Raw genomic sequence first — 20,177 nt, 5'->3', positions numbered from 1 at the left:
TTGTGACTGTGCCCTACAGAAAAAAAGTCAGCTTTCTTTCCTATTACGTCTATTTTGACAATAAAGCAATATGCAACATATATTATCACCATCTAATATTAACATAAAGACAAATTTGAATCATGCCATTTTGATTAATAAGGGCATAGCCCCTATTCGCCATTACCGATTTCATCCAAATTTATGTCATACGCAGGTCTTGGCCAGAAGTGAAAGTGACACAAGTGGGAGCTCCATATCACAAAGCGTTTATAAAAAAAGAAGTAGCGTTTATGGCGCGGGGCGGAGAGGCGTCAGCCATTTGCGTTAGCGCTGATTCCCGGCAGTGAAACGGTAATCCGAGATCCGTGTGGTAATCACATGGTCGTGAGGTCGAGTCCGTATGTGAAATACTCTTCTTTTTTCACTTTTTACCTTATTTACACTACACATAAGAAGAAAATTAACGAAGTAGCTTTCTCGTCTACAGTGCAAAATTATTGCCTACAATATGTGGCTGTACTGGTTATTTTGTACAGCGAATTTAAAACACCATGGGTAATTACGCCGCAAAATATAGGAATGCCGTCTTTACTTCGCCAAAACCAGGGAAACTTACAACAGCCTTATATAAAGTTTTTTGACTCATATGATGAAGCCCTACGTGCAGAACAAATTTCTTCTGTTAATTGTCTCGTGGGGAAGACAAACAAATCCACAATTATACGACAGTATTAAAATGATTCCCTCGAAATGCATTCTACTACTGCTCCCCTGCGACGTCTATTTTTATGGTCAGTTAAAGAACTTGATCAAAAAGCTTTAAAACTGCTCATCGTGAGAGAAAAAGAAGTCACATCCCAAGGAGATTGATGCAAATACATTCCATTGTACACCTTCAGCTGTCTTCTCCATTGTTTGACGAAGTGATGCGTTACGCGTGGTTATGCCTTCTATAAATGTAAACCAAGCTGTTTTTCTATAGAAACTTTAAAACAAATACGTAATTGTAAAAGTGCGGCATTTATAATATGTGCAAGATGCCGAGAAAAATACTCCTTCCCCTGTGTTTAACGATGAATATCCCCCCAGCACGTGTAAACCGTCAACGGTAAAATAGAAGAAGTATCTACTTTTATATACAAAATTCTAGTGTACACTTATAATCCCTTCTTGGAAATATGGTTTGAATCACAAATTTTTCTTTACCTTTTGTTTTCATCTCTTTTTATGAACATATTAATAAATACAATGTACTGAGCATTATTTCGGTTTATTTACACTGTAAGTAACACAAAAAACAACACAAACCGTCTCCGCATAAGGACTCGACGCCTCGGTCCTCATATCGCCTTGTTGTTCTCTTTCCGCTGTATCTACCGTTGCGTGGCAGCTACACTAGCATGGACAGATCATGCCTCGCTCGACCCGAGCCAAAAAAATGCGGTTTGCTCTAAACCAAGGCTTCCATATACCATAGATATGAACGAAATCGGTGACGAAAAGTAGGCACGTTCCCCTTGGAACTGGGGACTATTCTCTTACTAAAGAAATTAACACATATGCCTAGTTTTTCTCTGCCATACATTAAAGCAAGTGTCTTTTTCTTCTTCCAGTTATTCCTCTCCCTTTTATAGTTTTTCGCTCAGTCTCGTCATTCCCTTTCCTCTCTGAATTGCTTGTTTTTCTGTTAAATCTTCCTCGTCTTTCACTCCTTCTGTCACTCTAGTTATTACCAGTGCCCTTTGTTTAAGTCTACGTAACCGTCGTCTGCCTTTGTTTTTGTATTTTTATGAATTATTATCAGCTCTGATTTTTCTATTATAGGTATTACTCCTTTCCGCTTTTTATGTTACTGTTTGTTTTAAGTGTTATTCCTCTTTTTCTGCTTCTAGATTTATACCACGTGAAAGTGTGCGCGGAAGTTTTCCAAGTATCTGCGAATCGTGTAACTGAGGATCGATGTGGGAGCCCCCGGAATTCAACCATTCGGCTGTGGGAAACCGTCTGAAAAATCGCAACCTGACTGGCAGACACACAGACCCTCGTCGTTAATCCACCGATTCGGGTTTACCTGCTCAAACCCCGGAAGGGACGTTTTAACGCTAACCGGCCGACCTAGTTAATGATGTATCCGATATTAAATATAAATCTTTATATAACATCTATGTCGTTGTGTGAACATTATGTAAAACAGAGCGCCATGTTAGATGTAAGAGAGGATCTGATGGCTCTAATCTTGCTGGTGGCTTATAAATAAACTGATAAATTATAATAAAATAGTTTCGATTGAATCCGATTAATTAGGGCTTGAGATCCATGTTGATACTGAGGTCGATAAGACCGATTTGGTTCCTGAAATAAAGTTTTGTGGGCGTTCTACATTTTTCTGCGTTAAAACAGCTGGTCCCCTTCCTTCCTGATGCCGTTATCAATAATCGAAACATTGGGAGGCACACTGGCGACCCGTGACAGCACAACTGGTGCCACCTGCTCAAGGTGTTTGATAGGAAACAGGGATCGAGAAGGGCACTTGAGATTCGAGGGCATCCCAGCAGCCCACCCCGGTGAGGGTGTGTTTGTGTTTGTGTGGTGTGTGTGAGGGGGCAAACACACGCCTTTATGTCGTCGGGGTGGTTACAAACCGGTTCCGACATATTTTATCAGTAATGCCGCAGAAGAAAAACGTACGCACGTGATCGGTTGTTCGGTTCCATTTTCACTGCTGTTTCATGCTACGGAAATATCAACCATGCAGAATGTTGTTAGTGTGGTCTTGAGTCCAGAGACTGGTTTGATGCAGCTCTCCATGCTACTCTATCCGGTGCAAGCTTCTTAATCTCCCAGTACTTACTGCAACCTACATACTTCTGAATCTGCTTAGTGTATTCTTCTCTTGGTCTGCCTCTACGATTTTTACCCTCCACGCTGCCCTCCAATACTAAATTTCTGATCCCTTGATGCCTCGGAATATGCCCTATCAACCGATCCCTTCTTCATGTCAAGTTGTGCCACAAATTTCTCTTCTCCCCAATCCTATTCAATACTTCCTCATTAGTTATGTGATCTACTCATCTAATCTTCAGCATTCTTCTGTAGCACCACATTTCGAAAGCTTCTATTCTCTTCTTGTCCAAACTAGTTATCGTCCATCTTTCACTTCCATACATGGCTACACTCCATACAAATACTTTCAGAAACGACTTCCTGACACTTAAATCTATACTCGATGTTAACAAATTTCTCTTATTCAGAAACGCTTTCCTTGCCATTGCCAGTCTACATTTTATATCCTCTCTACTTCGACCATCATCAGTTATTTTGCTCCCCAAATAGCAAAACTCCTTTCTACTTTAAGCGTCTCAATTCCTAATCTAATTCCTGCAGCATCGCCCGATTTAATTCGACTACATTCCATTATTCTCGTTTTGCTTTTGTTGATGTTCATCTCATATCCTCCTTTCAAGACAGTGTCCATTCCGTTCAACTGCTCTTGCAGGTCCTTTGTTGTCTCTGACAGAATTACAATGTCATCGGCGAACCTCAAATTTTTTATTTCTTCTCCATGGATTTTAATACCTAATCTGAATTTTTCTTTTGTTTTCTTTACTGCTTCCTCAATATACAGATTGAATAACATCGGGGATAAGCTACAACCCTGTCTCACTCCCTTCCCAACCACTGCTTCCCTTTCATGCCCCTCGACTCTTATAACTGCCATCTGGTTTCTGTAAAAGTTGTAAACAGCGTTTCGCTCCCTGTATTTTACCCCTTCCACCTTCAGAATGTGAAAGAGAGTATTCCAGTCAACATTGCCAAAAGATTTCTCTAAGTCTACAAATGCTAAAAACGTTGGTTTGCCTTTCCTTAATCTATTTTGTAAGTCGTAGGGTCAGTATTGCCTCACATGTTTCATGCATAATACGTCCACCATATTCCTGAATGGTACTCTCGTGTCAAGTGCAAAGCAGTGGAGCATGTTATCCATGACGTCCTCTTACACAGCCCTGGCACGCACCAACATGTACTGCATCTCAATAGGTTTGGCAACGTTTTCCTCTTGCTTCGAGGAGCCCTTGCTAATCTCTCTAGCCTGAGCTATGCTGTGACGAGAGGAGCACATATAGGGTCATGACTTATATACCTCATAGCAAGGAGGTGATACTGGAACACATGGCCACTCAGAGGCTGTTATTGTTCAGCACTATTTTGTAGAACGATTTTCTACTGTAAGGCATACCAATCCGCTTTTACAGTCGGCAGTAACTGGCAGCGATCTATATTATTATCAAGTTGCTCACAGCAGTCGACAGGTGGCATCTGCATCTCTAAATATCAGTAATCGCGGTGTCCGAGCGTTTCTAGGCGCTTCAGTCCGGAACCGCGCTGCTGCTACGGTCACAGGTTCGAATCCTACCTCGGGCATGGATGTGTGTGTTGTCCTTTGTTTAGTTAGGTTTAAGTAGTTCTAAGTTTTAGGGGACTGAGGACCTCAGATGTTAAGTCCCATAGTGCTCAGGGCCATTTGAACCTATTAGTAATCATGGTACCATGTACCTTCATAGAGAGTGGTATGTGAAACACCCAGAGCCTGCACGACTTTGGACATGGAGAGTCACATCCGTCGTTCACTCAATATCTGATCCCCATTATGTGGTGTCGTCTGAAGAACCGGGTGCCAAAGCAAGATCGGCACCGCATAACGAAACCACAGGAGACGATCTATATTATTATCAAGTTGCTCACAGCAGTCGACAGGTGGCATCTGCATCCCTAAATATTAGTAATCGCGGTGTCCGAGCGCTTCTAGGCGCTTCAGTTCGGAACCACGCTGCTGCTACGGTTACAGGTTCGAATCCTACCTCGGGCATGGATGTGTGTGTTGTCCTTTGTTTAGTTAGGTTTAAGTAGTTCTAAGTTCTAGGGGACTGATGACCTCAGATGTTAAGTCCCATAGTGCTCAGAGCCACTTGAACCTATTAGTAATCATGGTACCATGTACCTTCATAGAGAGCGGTATGTGAAACACCCAGAGCCTGCACGACTTTGGACATGGAGCGTCACATCCGTCGTTCACTCAATATCTGATCCCCATTATGTGGTGTCGTCTGAAGAACCGGGTGCCAAAGCATGGTCAGCACCGCGCAACGAAACCACAGGAGACGATAGTCGCTGCATGCCACACCGACAAATGAGAAACGCCCTCGTAGCCACGCCTCCCAGAGCTTCGCTACGCCTCTGCAGTCGATACAGCTGAACAGGAACGCTCGTTCCAGTTCGCACTCACCGATCAAGACGACAGTATCGTCTTAAATACGGCGTCAGTGTATTTACTGTCTTAGGCAGAGCTTAATGGGAACATTACGTCTTCAACTGCAGAGTATTGTAAATTTTTCTCTATCAAGTGACACTTTAACATTCAGGGACAATTGTAAATATTCAGAACTTTGCTGTGGAAATGGATTTTACCAAGTTAAGTGAATCTTCATATCTATACTGTAGTAAAGTGAGCTACTATTTCGTGTGTTATAGTTCCACTCAATATCCTCATAGAGCAAACAGAAGACCCCACAGTTGTACCGGCGAGTTTATTTTCATCCGACACAACACATTATGGAATCTAATACTGCTCAGCTACCGCTCCATGGTAACGCCAATGGACTACACAGGATTTTACGACCTTCCAGTCACCTGACACTCTGTACCCTTCCTTTCACAGTGACGATAGGAGTTGCAAATTTTTTTGTTTATTTATAGACACAATCACATGTTTATGACACAGTCATAAAAATGTAATTCTGTCTATAAATAAACAAAAAAAATTTACAAAAGAATCAATCACGCACTCCATAGACAAAATGTCGTTTTTTCCAAAATCATTGCGATAGGAGTTCTCTTTCTGTCTTGTTTTTCCCGACATAGTGGCTATTTTAATTAAATTGCTGATGAGTACATCTGTACCTAATCAAATAATTTCGCTGTACGACCATGCATAAATCAGTTGCGCCGTACCAGTGCCTTTCAGTGTTTACTAGCGGTTCAGTGTTTATGTAGAACTGAAGCTTCTTCAAGATATTCTTACCGCACGGTTGTACTACTGGGATTCGACGAAAACGTGGAAGCGCTGTGAGAAATGCATGCCTGAACATAAATAAAGCTGGAAAGCTGCTAAAAACCATACTACAGCCAAGATCGCATAAAATATTTCTTTGTTTAAGACCGCTGGGTTCAACAGGCTATGCTGTCATGTTCAGGTCCTATGGTTTATTTGGACAATAGGAAACAAAATGTCAGCCATTTGAAAAAAAATAGGGCTTCTTTCATCGATTTTTTGACTTCATCGGCCAAGTAAAAAACTTTATAGTTCATGGATCGGAATGAAAGTGGTACAACTTAGTTAGCTTCATTTAGAGGAAAACGCGTTCGAAGTTTGGACTATATATAAATGCAACAGTATACAACGTACGTTCAATATGCTATCAGGGTTCATAAACTAGTCCTTCCTCTTCCTCATACAGGACGTTCTGCTCGATCTGGGCCATCCTGCACGGCTCCAGAGCCGCTCGTACGACCGGTGACAAGCGGTTTTCGGCCGCTTGAATCCGGTGGTCGTCCGAATGCTTGGCGAACTGCGTCGAATAGAGTCCCAGGGTGACGTTCATCGTTATCATGGTCTTCAGAATTCCTGAATACCCTTCGCTGAAGCTGCTCGCTGCCAGGAAAGTCGCAATCTCCACAGTATTCGCACCAGAATGCAAATGCTTGGGGGCTAACTTCCAAACACATGCGTTCAAACTTTCATTTGAATTGTGTGTGTTTCCTCCCAAGCACCAGTACAATAACTCGTCCTCCGAAAGAAAAAAAAAACTGTTGGGGAAAAAGGCCAATTTCAGGCATGTGCATTTTTTTGTTCAACCACGAGTAACAAACATTTCCGTTCCGGATTCGGAAAAATCGTTTCAGGGATGGATTCTAAAGGCCTTTTATGGTTCCAAAAACGTAATTTTAAAAAATCGATTTTTTAAACCAAAGGACAGTAAACCTCCCTTTGAATAAAGAAATATTTTATGCGATCTTGGCTGTTGAATGGTTTTTAACAGTTAAACAACTCTCCCTTCAGTACTCTCAAAAAAAGAAAATTCAACCTGCAGGTTGCGCTATTGTATTTGACCACAAACGGCACCTATGGAATCTCCTCAATACACTGCAAGTTTCAGTCGTGTTCAGAACAGTGTTCCGAATAGTTGTGATCTCACCATGTCGGAGCTAAGTGAATTCTGACGTGACGAATTGGTGGGTGCTTCCGTAACCATGGTTCGCAGGAGAGCTTCTGTAAAGTTTGGAAGGTAGGAGACGAGGTACTGGCAGAAATAAAGCTGTGAGTACCGGACGAGAGTCGTGCTTCGGTAGCTCAGTTGGTAGAGCACTTGCCCGCGAGGGGCGGCGGTCCCGAGTTCGAGTCTCGGTCGGGCACACAGTTTTGATCTGCCAGGGAGTTTCACTGTAAACATTGTTGAAAATTTCTAATTAATTTGTTTGCAGATGCTTTTTATGAAACCTTTTGCTAAGTTACTGTTTCTTGTGTACAGTATGTTTCTACTGAATGATTTAACAAAGAGCTCTTGTTATGTGGGCTGTTGTTATGGTTGGTATCTCGTATCGGGTGGTTATAAATAATTAAAGTTCAACTACTTACAGAGGCCCAGTGTGGGCTGCAATTAACGTATGTCAGCGAAACTTGGTAGATATTCTATTATGCGTTAAAGCGGAACCGAGTTACGTTGGAAAAATAACAGTTCCAGTTTTGGCCACCAGGCGCAAATCTGGCGCTGCGAATACAAGAAAGACAAAGAAATGTTTCCGTACGTAATGGATTAGGAATGGGACATAGCCAAAAAGATCAAAGAAGTGAGAAAGGAGTAATGTCGGTTTTGTTATTAAACGCTGCTTCCACAGTTTGTTCAGTATGAGCAGTGAAGAGATTTGCACCCTTGCTTTCTTATACTGGCCACACAAACCGCAGCCGGTCCTTGGCCTCACTCAGTCCAGCCTTTCACATTTTCCTATCATCTGCATCTTCATCTCCCAGACCCAGTATCTGCTTATCTCCATCAATTACAGCCTTTATTACCGTGTTCTCCCCTCTCCTTCTCACATGTCCGTACCATCTTAGTCTCTTAATTTTCACACTCGCTACGACGTCAGGCAGTGTGTATAATAGAATGAGTTCTCTGTTAGTTCTTTTTTTTTTATTCTCCACTGTTCATTTTCTTTCACTGGTCCATATAATCGTGTTTTTCTTAGTACTTTACTTTCAAAAGTGATGAGTTTTTTCTCTGTTCTATAAGGTTTTGTTGGTTGATGTTGACATCGAGGGACGTGAATGCGTCTGTCTTCCGTATTGTTAGATTTCGATTTTTAGATGGTTTGGTCCTAAATTAGCTCTTCTTCCTACTACCATGAACTTTGTTTTACTTTCTTTTATACTTATACCTACTTTCTTAGTTTCTTCCATGAGCTCAGTTCCCTTTTTCACCAGGTCTTCCACGTTCTTTCCTATTTCAATATCACCCGAAAAAGTCAGGACATTTATCTTTTTTTCCTGTGGTGACTCCTGCATTTTCAAATGTTACTCTACTCAGGGTGTTTTTGATTGCCAAATTGAACAGGGTTGGTCCTGTTTTTACTTCAAATGCTTCTGAGAACTCTCCCTGTACTTTCACTTTGCACTTTGATTCCATCACACTCATTTTAGTTAGGTTTTCAGGTATCCCATACTCCGCCATTATCCTCCACACTTCCTCCCTTACTATGCTGTCATGTGCTTTGTTGAAATCTATAAAACGACAGACGTCATCCTGATTGTGCTCCCAGTTCTTATCTAATATTTGTCTTAGTGTGAATATTGGATCGATTGTTGATTTACCTTTTCTGAACCGTGCTTGTGCTTTGTCTAATATTTCCTCAATGTATAGGTTGAGCCTGTTCAGTATAATTCTTGATATTACTTTATAGCATGTGCATAAGAGAGATATCCCTCTGTACTACTGTGTCAGCATTTTGTCTCCTTTCTTGTATATGGGACATATAGCAGCAGTTTTCCATTCCTCCGGCAGTACTTCATTTCTCCATACCACTTTTATCAGTTTGGCTAACCATTCATGTATCTTCACTCCCCCTTCTTTGATAAACTCTGCTTATATCATGACTATGCCAGGGGCCTTCCCATTTTTAAGTCTTTTTATTGCTTCCTTTACCTCCATCAGAGTTGGTTTTTCGACTAATGGTTGTACGTTCTGATAGTTTTCTGCCTTGTTTTCATTGTTGTAGGTATCTACCCTGTTGTTCAGCAGTTCTTTGAAGTATTTCCTACACTTCTCTAAATTTCCTTCATTCGTAGTGATCATTTTTCCATTCTCGTCCTTCATTGTCACAAACGTAGCTCTGTACTCTTTTCTATAGCTATTCATTGCCCTGGAAAACTGTTTGTTATTATTGTGGTTATAGTCCTCCTCAGCCTTCACTATCTGTTTATATGAATGTTCTTTTCTCTCGCCTTATTATACTCTTCATTTCTCTCGTGGCTTTCCTGAGTGTTGTTTGGTTTTCATGGTTGTCATTGTTCATCGTTGCCTGTCTGGCTCTCTTCCGTCCTGTACTGCTTTTCTACATGTTTCATTGAACCATGATTTGCGCTTTATATTGCTATTATTATTATTTCCTAGTAGTTCATGCGCTGTCTCCCTCGTAACTGTTGACATATTCTTCCATTTTGTGTCGATATCTTCATCTTCTTTTCTATTGTTGTCATTCTCTAATTCAGCGAATCTATTTTTAAGCTTAATCTTAAACTGTTTATTCAACTTTTCCTCTTTTACCTTACTCACATCTTCTCTTTCAGTTCTTTTACCACTGTTGTTCTTACCTGGTGGTTTTGGTAATGATTGTTTCATCTTTACTATCACAAGAGAATGGTCTGATCCTATCTCAGCCCCTCTCATTGTCCTAACATCTGTTGTTGCCATTTTGCGTTTCTTCTCTCTCGAAACATGGTCTATTTGGTTCCCGCTAATTCATCTGGAGAGATCCATGTTACTTTATGTATGGCTTTTTGGGGGAATGATGTACAGTACTTGCTATTTCCGTGAGCTGTGGCGAAGTTGATAAGCCTTATACCATTATCATTTTATTCAGTGTGAAGGGTGAACATGCCTATATACGGCTTCCATTGATTTTCCTGCCCTATTTTGGCATTTAAGTCTCCCAGCACAATTTTGATATACTGTAGTAATCTGGAATACGTCTGGTCTCAGGCGTCATAGAATTGGTCTTTTATGTCTTCCTCCTTGTCCTCAGTTGGGGCATGGACACTTATCTACATCTACATCCATACTCCGCAAGCCACCTGACGGTGTGTGGCGGAGGGTACCCTGAGTACCTCTATCGGTTCTCCCTTCTATTCCAGTCTCGTATTGTTCGTGGAAAGAAGGATTGTCGGTATGCTTCTGTGTGGGCTCTAATCTCTCTGATTTTATCCTCATGGTCTCTTCGCGAGATATATGTAGGAGGGAGCAATATACTGCTTGACTCTACGGTGAAGGTATGTTCTCGAAACTTTAACAAAATCCCGTACCGAGCTACTGAGCGTCTCTCCTGCAGAGTCTTCCACTGGAGTTTATCTATCATCTCCGAAACGCTTTCGCGATTACTAAATGATCTTGTAACTAAGCGCGCCGCTCTCCGTTGGATCTTCTCTATCTCTTCTATCTACCCTATCTGGTACGGATCTCACACTGTTGAGCAGTATTCAAGCAGTGCGCGAACAAGCGTACTGTAACCTACTTCCTTTGTTTTCGGATTGTATTTCCTTAGGATTCTTCCAATGAATCTCAGTCTGGCATCTGCTTTACCGACGATCAACTTAATATGATCATTCCATTTTAAATCACTCCGAATGCGTACTCCCAGATAATTTATGGAATTAACTGCTTCCAGTTGCTGTGTCATCACATTGGCCATTATTTAATTATGAAGCGCAAATCCTGTCCCAAATATATGGTGACCACGCTTGTTTCTGCTATAAATGATCGCGCATTTTTTTTTCTCTCTGTGCATACCTTGTCCAGGCCATCTTATCTCCTGTAGCGTACCCAGTGGCCAAAATTGGAACTAATTTTTTTTTCTGTCGTAAGACAGTTCCGCGTTAACGCCTTAGCGTATCTACCACGTTTCGTTGCCACACGATAATTACAATCCACACTGGACCTCCTTCAGTAGCTACACTTTAATTATAACCACCACACACACAGTTGTAAGGAAGTCGTGATGGAAGCTGAGTGTGGCTGAGAGCCAGGCTCTGGCACTGACCTGTACCTCCAGTAGAGGGTGGCGACGGCGGCGGACAGCAGCAGGGCGCTGCCCGCCACGACGGCCATCACGCAGACGGCGCCGCAGCTGGCGCGGCTGCCGGTCGCAGACACCAGGGCCACCGGGGACTCTGCAACCAGCGACCGATGCCCGCTTTTTATGTCGCGTTTCTACCCATTGGTATTTAGTAAAGACTATACAAAATTTTCATTCAGTTTCTGATTTTTACCAGCATTAGCCACGTGGCTGTGCAGCGTTGCCCGTATACACTGTGTAGTTAGATTACCATGGCCACCTGACACGGTCTGGAGGGACCTCCATTAACTGCTCAAGAAGGGCAGAAAGCGACGCATTTAAATACTACCCTTTAAAACTTAATTGCATAAATTTTCTTATTGCTGTTCCTTCGGGAAAATATGTGGACCCTCAGAAATATTGCGCTCAGCCATTGATTCAATGGGAATTTCAGCTAATAGTAAATTGCAAGGATTGAGGCCTTCTGTGGGAGACAGACGAAAGAAACAGCTACGGTATTTTTCCCGACGGAATACTCGCACTCCGAGCTGTGAGGAAGGTGTGGCGCTGTATGATGACAGACTGTACAATGCCTGATAGGAAGAGCTGTTATTAATGGTGCTGTCTTACAGGTTAAGTGCTAAACATCTGACGGTCAGCCTGAAGAGCAATCTGCGGCTCTTTGCTGATGGTGCTGTGGTGTACGGCAAGGTGTCATCGCTCAGAGACCGTAGGAGGATACAAGATAACTTAGACATATTTGTGGTTTGTGTCACAAATGGAAGTTTGTTCTAAATGTAGAAAACTGTGAATTAATGAATATGATTAGGAAAAAATCCCGTACTTTTATCATACAGCATTACTAATGTACTGCTTGATACAGTCACCTCTATTACATACGTCGCACGGCAAAAAAGTTTATTGTGGAAGCCGAAAAATTTGATTCAAGTTCCAACAGGCGAGCTCGTAATGGCAAAAATTGAGCTGAACCAATGTGCCAGTTATTATGTCAATATGGCTTACAGCCAATGCAACAGGACTGGGGCTGACAGAAATTAACCACCACTGTACTACTTAGCAAGGCTGTGTAATTACGCAGCCGAGCCCCGCTACAAAGTCAAAAATCGACAGGAAAGCCGAGCTCGACGGCCTAGAACCGTATTAAAGTTACCACGGCGAGTCATGGGGCGCTGAGATGTCCGATAAAAGGGAACTAAAACAGGTATGTACTCGGAGTCACTGCGTCGAAGGCTGGGGCCCAGCGCATAAATAACGCAGCTTTCGAAGGACAAGAGCATTCTGACGCGCTGCCATTCCGTAGGTGTCGAAGAATCAGAGAGAATGACAGTCTAATGAGTTTCAGTCAAACCTTGCTTAGCTGTTGAATGATGGCCAGCCTGCTGCCTGTTTTCTGACTGGCACTGGGTAGCCAAACTTCGTGTATACCAAAGACGTGGCCTGCCACTGCTGCCTGGTGGCTCATCGCGGATGGGAATACTGTTGAACAGCCAGCCTTCCGCTGGGTCATCGCGAATGATTTACAAGCTGCCTTTTTCGCACAGACCATGCAAGGACTTGTGAACATCTGCTACGGTCTCGATAGGTCCATAATGACTGACCATGACCTCTCTGCACGACCACCGGCATCTAGGACCACTGCCGGCAGATACCACCTGAGCACAAGACGGGGTGATCATCGAGAACGCTGAATGCGAGCCGGACAGCGGTCACCGGATCGTGTGCTTCGCCCGATGCTGACGCCCGCACTACACGCCAGTGAGGCACTCACATACGGTAGCAACGTCTCACCGCGCTGACGAGGCGTCAGCATTTCCCTGTCGCACACGCGCCTGTGCCCAGCTGCGCTGCGATTCTGAAGAACCTGAAACCTTTGTAAACTCTGATATACAGGACATAAAATCCTGTCTCAGTGTGCGATGATTTTTATGTTAATAATTGGTAACCAATGCTGTACAATCGCAATAAAACCATGATATATTCAATTCACTCTTTTATTTGAACATGTTACGCGTTTCGGGATTCCACCCATCTTCAGACATCACAAAATTCAGTACCTTCCTAACCAACTAGGCGTACAGCCTTGACAACTCAACTAAAGTGTCCAATAATATAATTGAACATCTCATGACTTTATTGCGATTGTAGAGCATTGGTTTCCAGTTATTTTGAAATGTATTTACAGATGACGCTATCTCACTGACGCCTCCAGGCCTGCACTGGACCACCGGGTTTTACACATTACGAGACTTATTGATAACCCCAGGGCCGAGTCGTAACGTTGGTGTCAAGAAGTGGCTCTGACACGTAATGTTGGTGTCAGAGTAGCTGTCACCTCAACTCTTCGATGGTAGTGGAGCTACGTCCACAGCGCTGTCTAGCAGTAACAGCACGATGTTCTGTGGTGAGTGAAATCTGTTTCTTCATTAAGACCTTCTATCAAGTGTGTTGTGTTACTGTAGGTTGTGTCAATTCTTAGAGATATTATAGCTCTCTTAAGTTGTCATTTGTTAAACCAGAGGAGCTTGTTGTATTGTCATTGTTTAAAGGCAAGTTAAAGAAACATATCTGGTGCCAGTTCAGCGTAAATTTTGTAAACTTTATGAGCATGAGCTACCATGTACTAGGCTGTGCCACTCACTTATGACACTTGTTGGAGGTTTGGACATACGATACGGGATTGTTCTGAATCGCGTTGAGCAGCGATGCGCTGGAAATATTACTATGTATTAGTGTTGATGTGTTGAGGTACACTTTCTCCATTTCCCTTTTTGTTTTGTTGTTGCAAACGACAGCAGTAAGTTACGTAAAATGGTAGACACACTTTCCGCTACTGCGGGTGAGACTGTTTCTGCTTAAACAGAACAGGTGCGAATACTAGCAGGGTTAAATTGACAGCAACAGCAAATAAGGAAAGGTTACATAGGAAAGCAGGGTTGAACTGTGAACGAAGGTGCCGCATACTCTTGTGAGACAGCGTTATCAGCGCCTGACAGAGTTTGAAATGAGCCTCATCATGGATTTCCATTTCTCCAGCTGGTCCAATCACGCAATATCAAGATTTATTGGGCATTTGGATGTGACAGTGGTCTGAGACTACATGAGAACGTGAGGGTAGCTATGCTCGGGGTTAACATTCCAGTCGACCACACCTGATCACCGGATTGTGCACCAAGCACATCGTAACCCCTTCACAACTGTTCTTGCCGTCCGAGAACAAGTTATGGATTCCCTTGCAACATATTGTCATTTGTTCCATTGTTCATGGATTTGCAGCAGCCGAGCTAGAAAATATCGTTCCATATATGAGGTGCCGTTAACTCACAACATAAATGTCTGCGTCCGATGTAGTGCCGTGAACGGCAAGCATGGACCGCTGATGAATAGTGTCTTATTATGGGTGTGATTCTGCACTATCCTGGATGGACATCGTAAGCGAATATGGTAACGGCATGAGGAAAGATCCCATTCTCCCAATGTTTTGGAGAGGCACAGCAGTATTACTCTTGGAATTATGGTGTGGAAAGCCATCGGTTATGACTTCACGTCACTGCTGGTAGTGATTGTGAAAATTATGACGGCATAACGGTACAATATGAACATGCTGCGTGCTTAAGTGTTACCTATCATGCGTCAGTATCGTGATGTCTCTTTTCAACCGGACAATGCTTTTCCAAACGTCACACCTGCCTCTATGAACAGATACTCCCGCGACCATTAAAATCCCCAGATCTATCCCCTGTAGAACATGTGTGGGAACAGCTCGGACTTTAACTCCGTCCCAGTGTCAGTATCCGGGACATGAAGGACCAGTTACACTAAAGTTTTGGGCCAGCCTGCCAAAGAAGAGGATAGAACGGCTTTACAACACCCTTTCCAGCGAGTGCATGCCTCCAGACTAGAGGGGGTGCACCGTCACACTGATAAACAGACTCATACTTCCAAGTTATAGTTAGTTTCAGCTGATTTTTTAATCACTACAGTACCATCACCTACCCTCCTAACGCATGAAATTTCATTGCATTTCCTCCTCCCCTTCTGCTGCTTCAGTTTTTTATGTCAGGCAGCATATTTTGAAATGAGCAGTTTCTGTTAATGTGCTAATACAGATAGACCAGAGATTACCAAACTTTTCTTCGTGGACACACCATTCTAATAAACACAGTATCACGAGACACTCTTTCGCTAATATTAATAAAAGAGATTCCTTTGTAACAAATAACCTACTGCAGAAATATTAGATTTTGTATTTACTTTTTAAGTACTATATAATTCTACATTAAACACTTCTTCAGAGATACAAGGTTTTCTAGTGCTATTATGAATTCAATGACTCATGTGGAGTTGATGAGCATTATGAATGTGGTTTATATTTGTCCGGATGATGGACAAATTCACGTGCATGCCTTCATCTATGTTTCTTAAACTCCCGTGTTTATCTGTTTTTATATTGGTCATACAAGAAAATACACTTTCACACGACTATGTTGCAGAAACCTGCAGCAAAGCGATAAGTGTTCTTTCACGTAAGAGAGAGTCATCTTTCTGAATAGAAATCCAGAAGCTACCTACATTTGGTTCTTGTCACTTAAGTTCTAGAGTGTGGTGGTTTTTGAGTTACTCGTCTTGAGCAAGTCGAAGTTCATAAGCACTGGAATTCAACATAGCGATCGCTCGTGCAATGCATGATACATCGGTATGCATTTGAACTTTCTGAGCGACTAACAAACGTAAACGACATTAGCCTATCGTGTGGATCAGATATCAATCCCATGAAGTCCAAACTGATGATAAATGACTGAGGAGCACAGGTCCAACTAAGAGGTCGGTTAAAGGAAATGGAAGTCGTGCATTCTTTCATCTAACTTTGGTCATCTATCTGCGGCACGGGAGCCTGTGAAGATGAGACAAGGAGACGGATCATGCTATGAGTGGCTGTGAAGAAGTTCATTAAATATCTGGCAGAACAGGCGATAACGAACAACACAGATATCAAGCTTCTTGAAAGACTCGTGTTTTTCATCTTCTTTTACGGCTGCGATACATAGATCATTAAGGCGAGAGACAAGCATCATATTGATGCTGACACAGGGTGCTACGCATACAATGGACCGAAAAAAGACCAAATTATTCAGCAACTTCGTATCTCTGGGCGTCTTTGTTTTCATGTTAACCAAAAAATTTTCCATTTCTTTAGCCATATTGTTGATAAGAGATGGAGAAAATCAAGAGGAAATAATTATGGAAGAGAACATCGAGTGCAAGAGACCAAGCAGCGAGCAGGTGGATAGGTCACATCATGAAGATCTCAGGTCTACGTCTTCGGCAGGCTTTATGAGAACCTGAGAACTGTGCGCGATGGAGAAGCTTAGTTCATGGGACCACGACACTCAGCAACGAGCACGACTTTTGATGATGGTTACATCGAACAAAGAGGACGATGTTTTGTATTATTTTATCGCACGTTTTTCATTTGTTTTCCTTTCTGAATGCACTGCTCGCGCGACACACTTGATGCTACTACTTGAGCCCCTAGGGTGTCGGAACACCCCGTTTGGAAAGCTCAGTGTGGACAGCAAGGGCACATTCGATATGATTTTAAAATTGCGTAATTTGCATATGAGATTGTCTCGCCTTATCTATATGTACATCATGAGACGGTGCATCATGAAAATGGCTATGAAAAATTTTACCATCAGACGCGGTTGTGCGTGTGTTCACTGTCTCAACACTGGCAGATGAGTCAGCAGCTGTTCAGACGACTAGAAGAGCGTGGTTTGACAGGGCCATATTAGGCGATGGCTGGTGGAGCCCAAAGTATGAGAATTCCTGACAATAGGTCAGCTAGCCTGACGCGTCTGAACATGTGGTGGAGAAAACTCGAGCATTTCAATTAACCAGTGAGGGTAGCCGCCATGATCGAACCAACTGAATAAAGAAAGTATAGAATAAGGGAAACTCTAAATAAACGCTGAGTCAAACCAGTGCCAGAAAAACCAGTGACATGGTTTTGAAGACAAAAATTAGACGAATGCGAGAGTGAAGATGTGCCCTCGCTACAAGATTTAATGTACCAGCTGTTATATGTTAAATGTTTTGAGTGTAAAATGATCTATAAAAATTAATAGCTCACTAACGCCTTAAGCGATATACAGTAACTTGTATCAATAGACCGGGCGGGGGGGGGGGGGGGGGGTACTATCGAACTGTTCTAATGGATTTTATATAAACATTTAGTATTTCAAACCACAGGCCGGAATGTATATTCCGCGCATGTAAAAGTGAATTTTCTGGCAAATAAAAATGGAACAGTGTAAGAAGCAGCAGCATTAGTAAACAAAGGTAATTAGAGATTATGATTGTGATCGAGTTTAATGGTTTAATATTTATTAATGGTATAAATCAAAATAGCGTCCATATGAGCAAAAAGACTATTCCTGATAAACCAATTAAGCTACACAAAAGCCAAGAGCAGCATTGATAAGCTGATGAAATTTGCGTCCCAATTCATATGTAATCTGTCTATATAACGTTAACTTTTACGTGTTTTAGAAAGTCGGAAATACTCGAGTGGGATGAGAGTGCACAGTGGCTGGAGCGTAGGCTGCATACCTGAGGACGGCGCCGCCGTGGTGGTGGGAGCGCCTGGGCCCTGGCGCTGGCCGCCGCTGCGCGCCGCCTCCGCCGGCCCCGGCTCGTCGCGGCCCGCCCTGGTGTGGCACCAGCAGGCGGCGCGGTTGCACACGCCGACGCCCACGCAGCTGTACAGGCCGCGCCTCCCCACGCCGAGCTTGCCCGTGCCGAAGGTCAGGTCTGTCGACACGCGTGCCGTCGCGTACCTCAGTTTACGGAACTCTTTCTCCCCCTTCGGGCTACGGGGTGATCAATTGAGTGACAGAATATAGCACTTGTTAAGAGAAGGGGCGGAGCAAGAGTATGGCATCACCATTTCACTCACTTATATTGAGTTACAGACCGCGCTCAACACCTCCATCCACGTCCTCACAATGCCTTGAACAATAAAGTTACCCATTTTGCTGTTATGTGGACGAGTGCCCCAAAGACATAACACTGCAATTAGATGCCCGTTTTCACCATATTATAGTGTCTAAAGCGACGTTCATCTGCTAGTTGTAAAGCTGTGTGCGGTTTCTCATCGTTGAAAAGCCAATAAGACGTTTTGTCTGTTGTCGAGGAATCTTGGACTTGAGACCATGTTTGCCATGTTACTGATGCAGACCAACAATGAGTATATTTACTTTTACAATAAACGTTTTTATAATTAAGTTTAGTGGATGAACAGATGTAGCTAGTAGCCCATTGAGTTATCCTTGATCTGAGTCTGTCCCAAATCATTTTGAATGTCATTATACTTGTTTAGCTCCTACTACTAGACCACCTTCTTTCAGTTTTATTCTAAGCATGACTATTGGTAGTACTATTATTGTTGTTGTTGTTTTATTTATTTTGTCAGTCCTCCATGTGAACACAATGAGAAGCTTATAACCATCAAAACAGTTGTTATCCTTGTTTCATATAAGCCACATGTTCTTCCTAACTAACGATGGGCCTTCTGTTCCAACCGTCCTCAACAAAAGGCAGGAATCTCTTCACACGGGAAAGACATTCTGGGCAAGAATGAGCGTTTCGTACGAAACAGGTAGTTTATTATTTGTTGTATGGAGGTAAATACGTCGTTTGTAGAGCTCGTACTGTAACAGTTTCATTAACGTAAGTTGTTCAAGTAATTATTCAGGCACTTATATGCAACTGTATTACTAGTGGAACAAAATTATAACGACAATCATCATATCTGGATTTATAGGTCTTATTACTGAATCATTCGACTAGGAAAACGGCAACAAGTGTTAAAGTTTGTGTCCATTTCAGGAACAATGGCTCCATCTCCAAGAAAACGTGCGTTGAAGAAGAATAAGCCAAAAATGGGTCATGTGAAGAAGATAAGATAATCTTGTTCAGTTGATGACCTTCGAGGAGCATTTCAGAAGGTTTCGCAAGATAATTAGTCGATGTACGAAGCTGGTAAACATTTCTAAATTCCATGTAATAGTTAAACAGACTATGTAGACCGCAGCGATTGTGACAAAGACAATGTGACCGCTGCGAAGGCTGTTTGTCCTTAGGAGTGAACTGAAAGTTAAGTTAGTTAAATTTATAATACAAATGCAAGAAATGTGGTTCGACCTGAATGTGAACCCAATAACCCACTAACCATTCTAGCGCAATGAAATCAGTGCCTGAGGTAAAACAGAAGTCAAAGAACAAAAGAAATTGTGACATCTGTGCCACTTGTAAAGAGAGCTACAGCTGTGGAAAGAATAAAAGTGCTTGGATTTGGTGTCTGTGTCTGCGAGGATTCCATGCAAGTCGTTAGTTCATCGAGTTACCTGGTGCTTCGGTATTTATGTGTAATATTCGTGCAAATGTTAGTGACAGCGTAACCGACGCTGAAATGAATGAAAAGTGCGTTAAGTGAACTTTAGCAGAGCAAAATAAAATTATCACGGAATTAAGCACATCATCATGAAGTTAAGCATATAGTATCACAGAGTTAGATATGCTACATCGAAGTTAGGTAGCACGGCCACTTCGTTTACTATATTTTATAACTTCAACAGTTTTTTAGTTCTCAGATGTTGTTTACCTTGCGATAGCAGATTAATGTATCGGTCTTTTACAAGTAAAATGTAACATTTCTGGAATGAATACTTGTTTTGCTTTTCCATTTAGAACCCTCAACGACACAAAGTTAGGTAGATTTACCCTATAACGTTGGG

The 20,177-nt window shown here is 42.4% G+C and overlaps 1 protein-coding gene across 1 annotated transcript in view; it reads right to left on the bottom strand.

The window, feature by feature from the left end:
- LOC126328891 (uncharacterized) overlaps positions 1–20,177 on the bottom strand; it is a 389,478-nt gene that overhangs the window by 78,261 nt on the left and 291,040 nt on the right. Inside the window, exons 11-12 of the mRNA XM_049996076.1 lie at positions 17,992–18,192; positions 11,347–11,476 (exon numbers count right to left, since the gene is read on the bottom strand). Of these exons, the coding sequence (XP_049852033.1) occupies positions 11,347–11,476; positions 17,992–18,192 (331 nt within the window). The remainder of the gene's footprint in view (positions 1–11,346; positions 11,477–17,991; positions 18,193–20,177) is intronic.

This window comes from Schistocerca gregaria, chromosome 2, assembly GCF_023897955.1.
Source record: "Schistocerca gregaria isolate iqSchGreg1 chromosome 2, iqSchGreg1.2, whole genome shotgun sequence".
Taxonomy (NCBI): domain Eukaryota; kingdom Metazoa; phylum Arthropoda; class Insecta; order Orthoptera; family Acrididae; genus Schistocerca; species Schistocerca gregaria.
The sequence above is the reverse complement of the archived record's forward strand: the minus strand, read 5'-3'. Positions and strand labels throughout refer to the sequence as shown.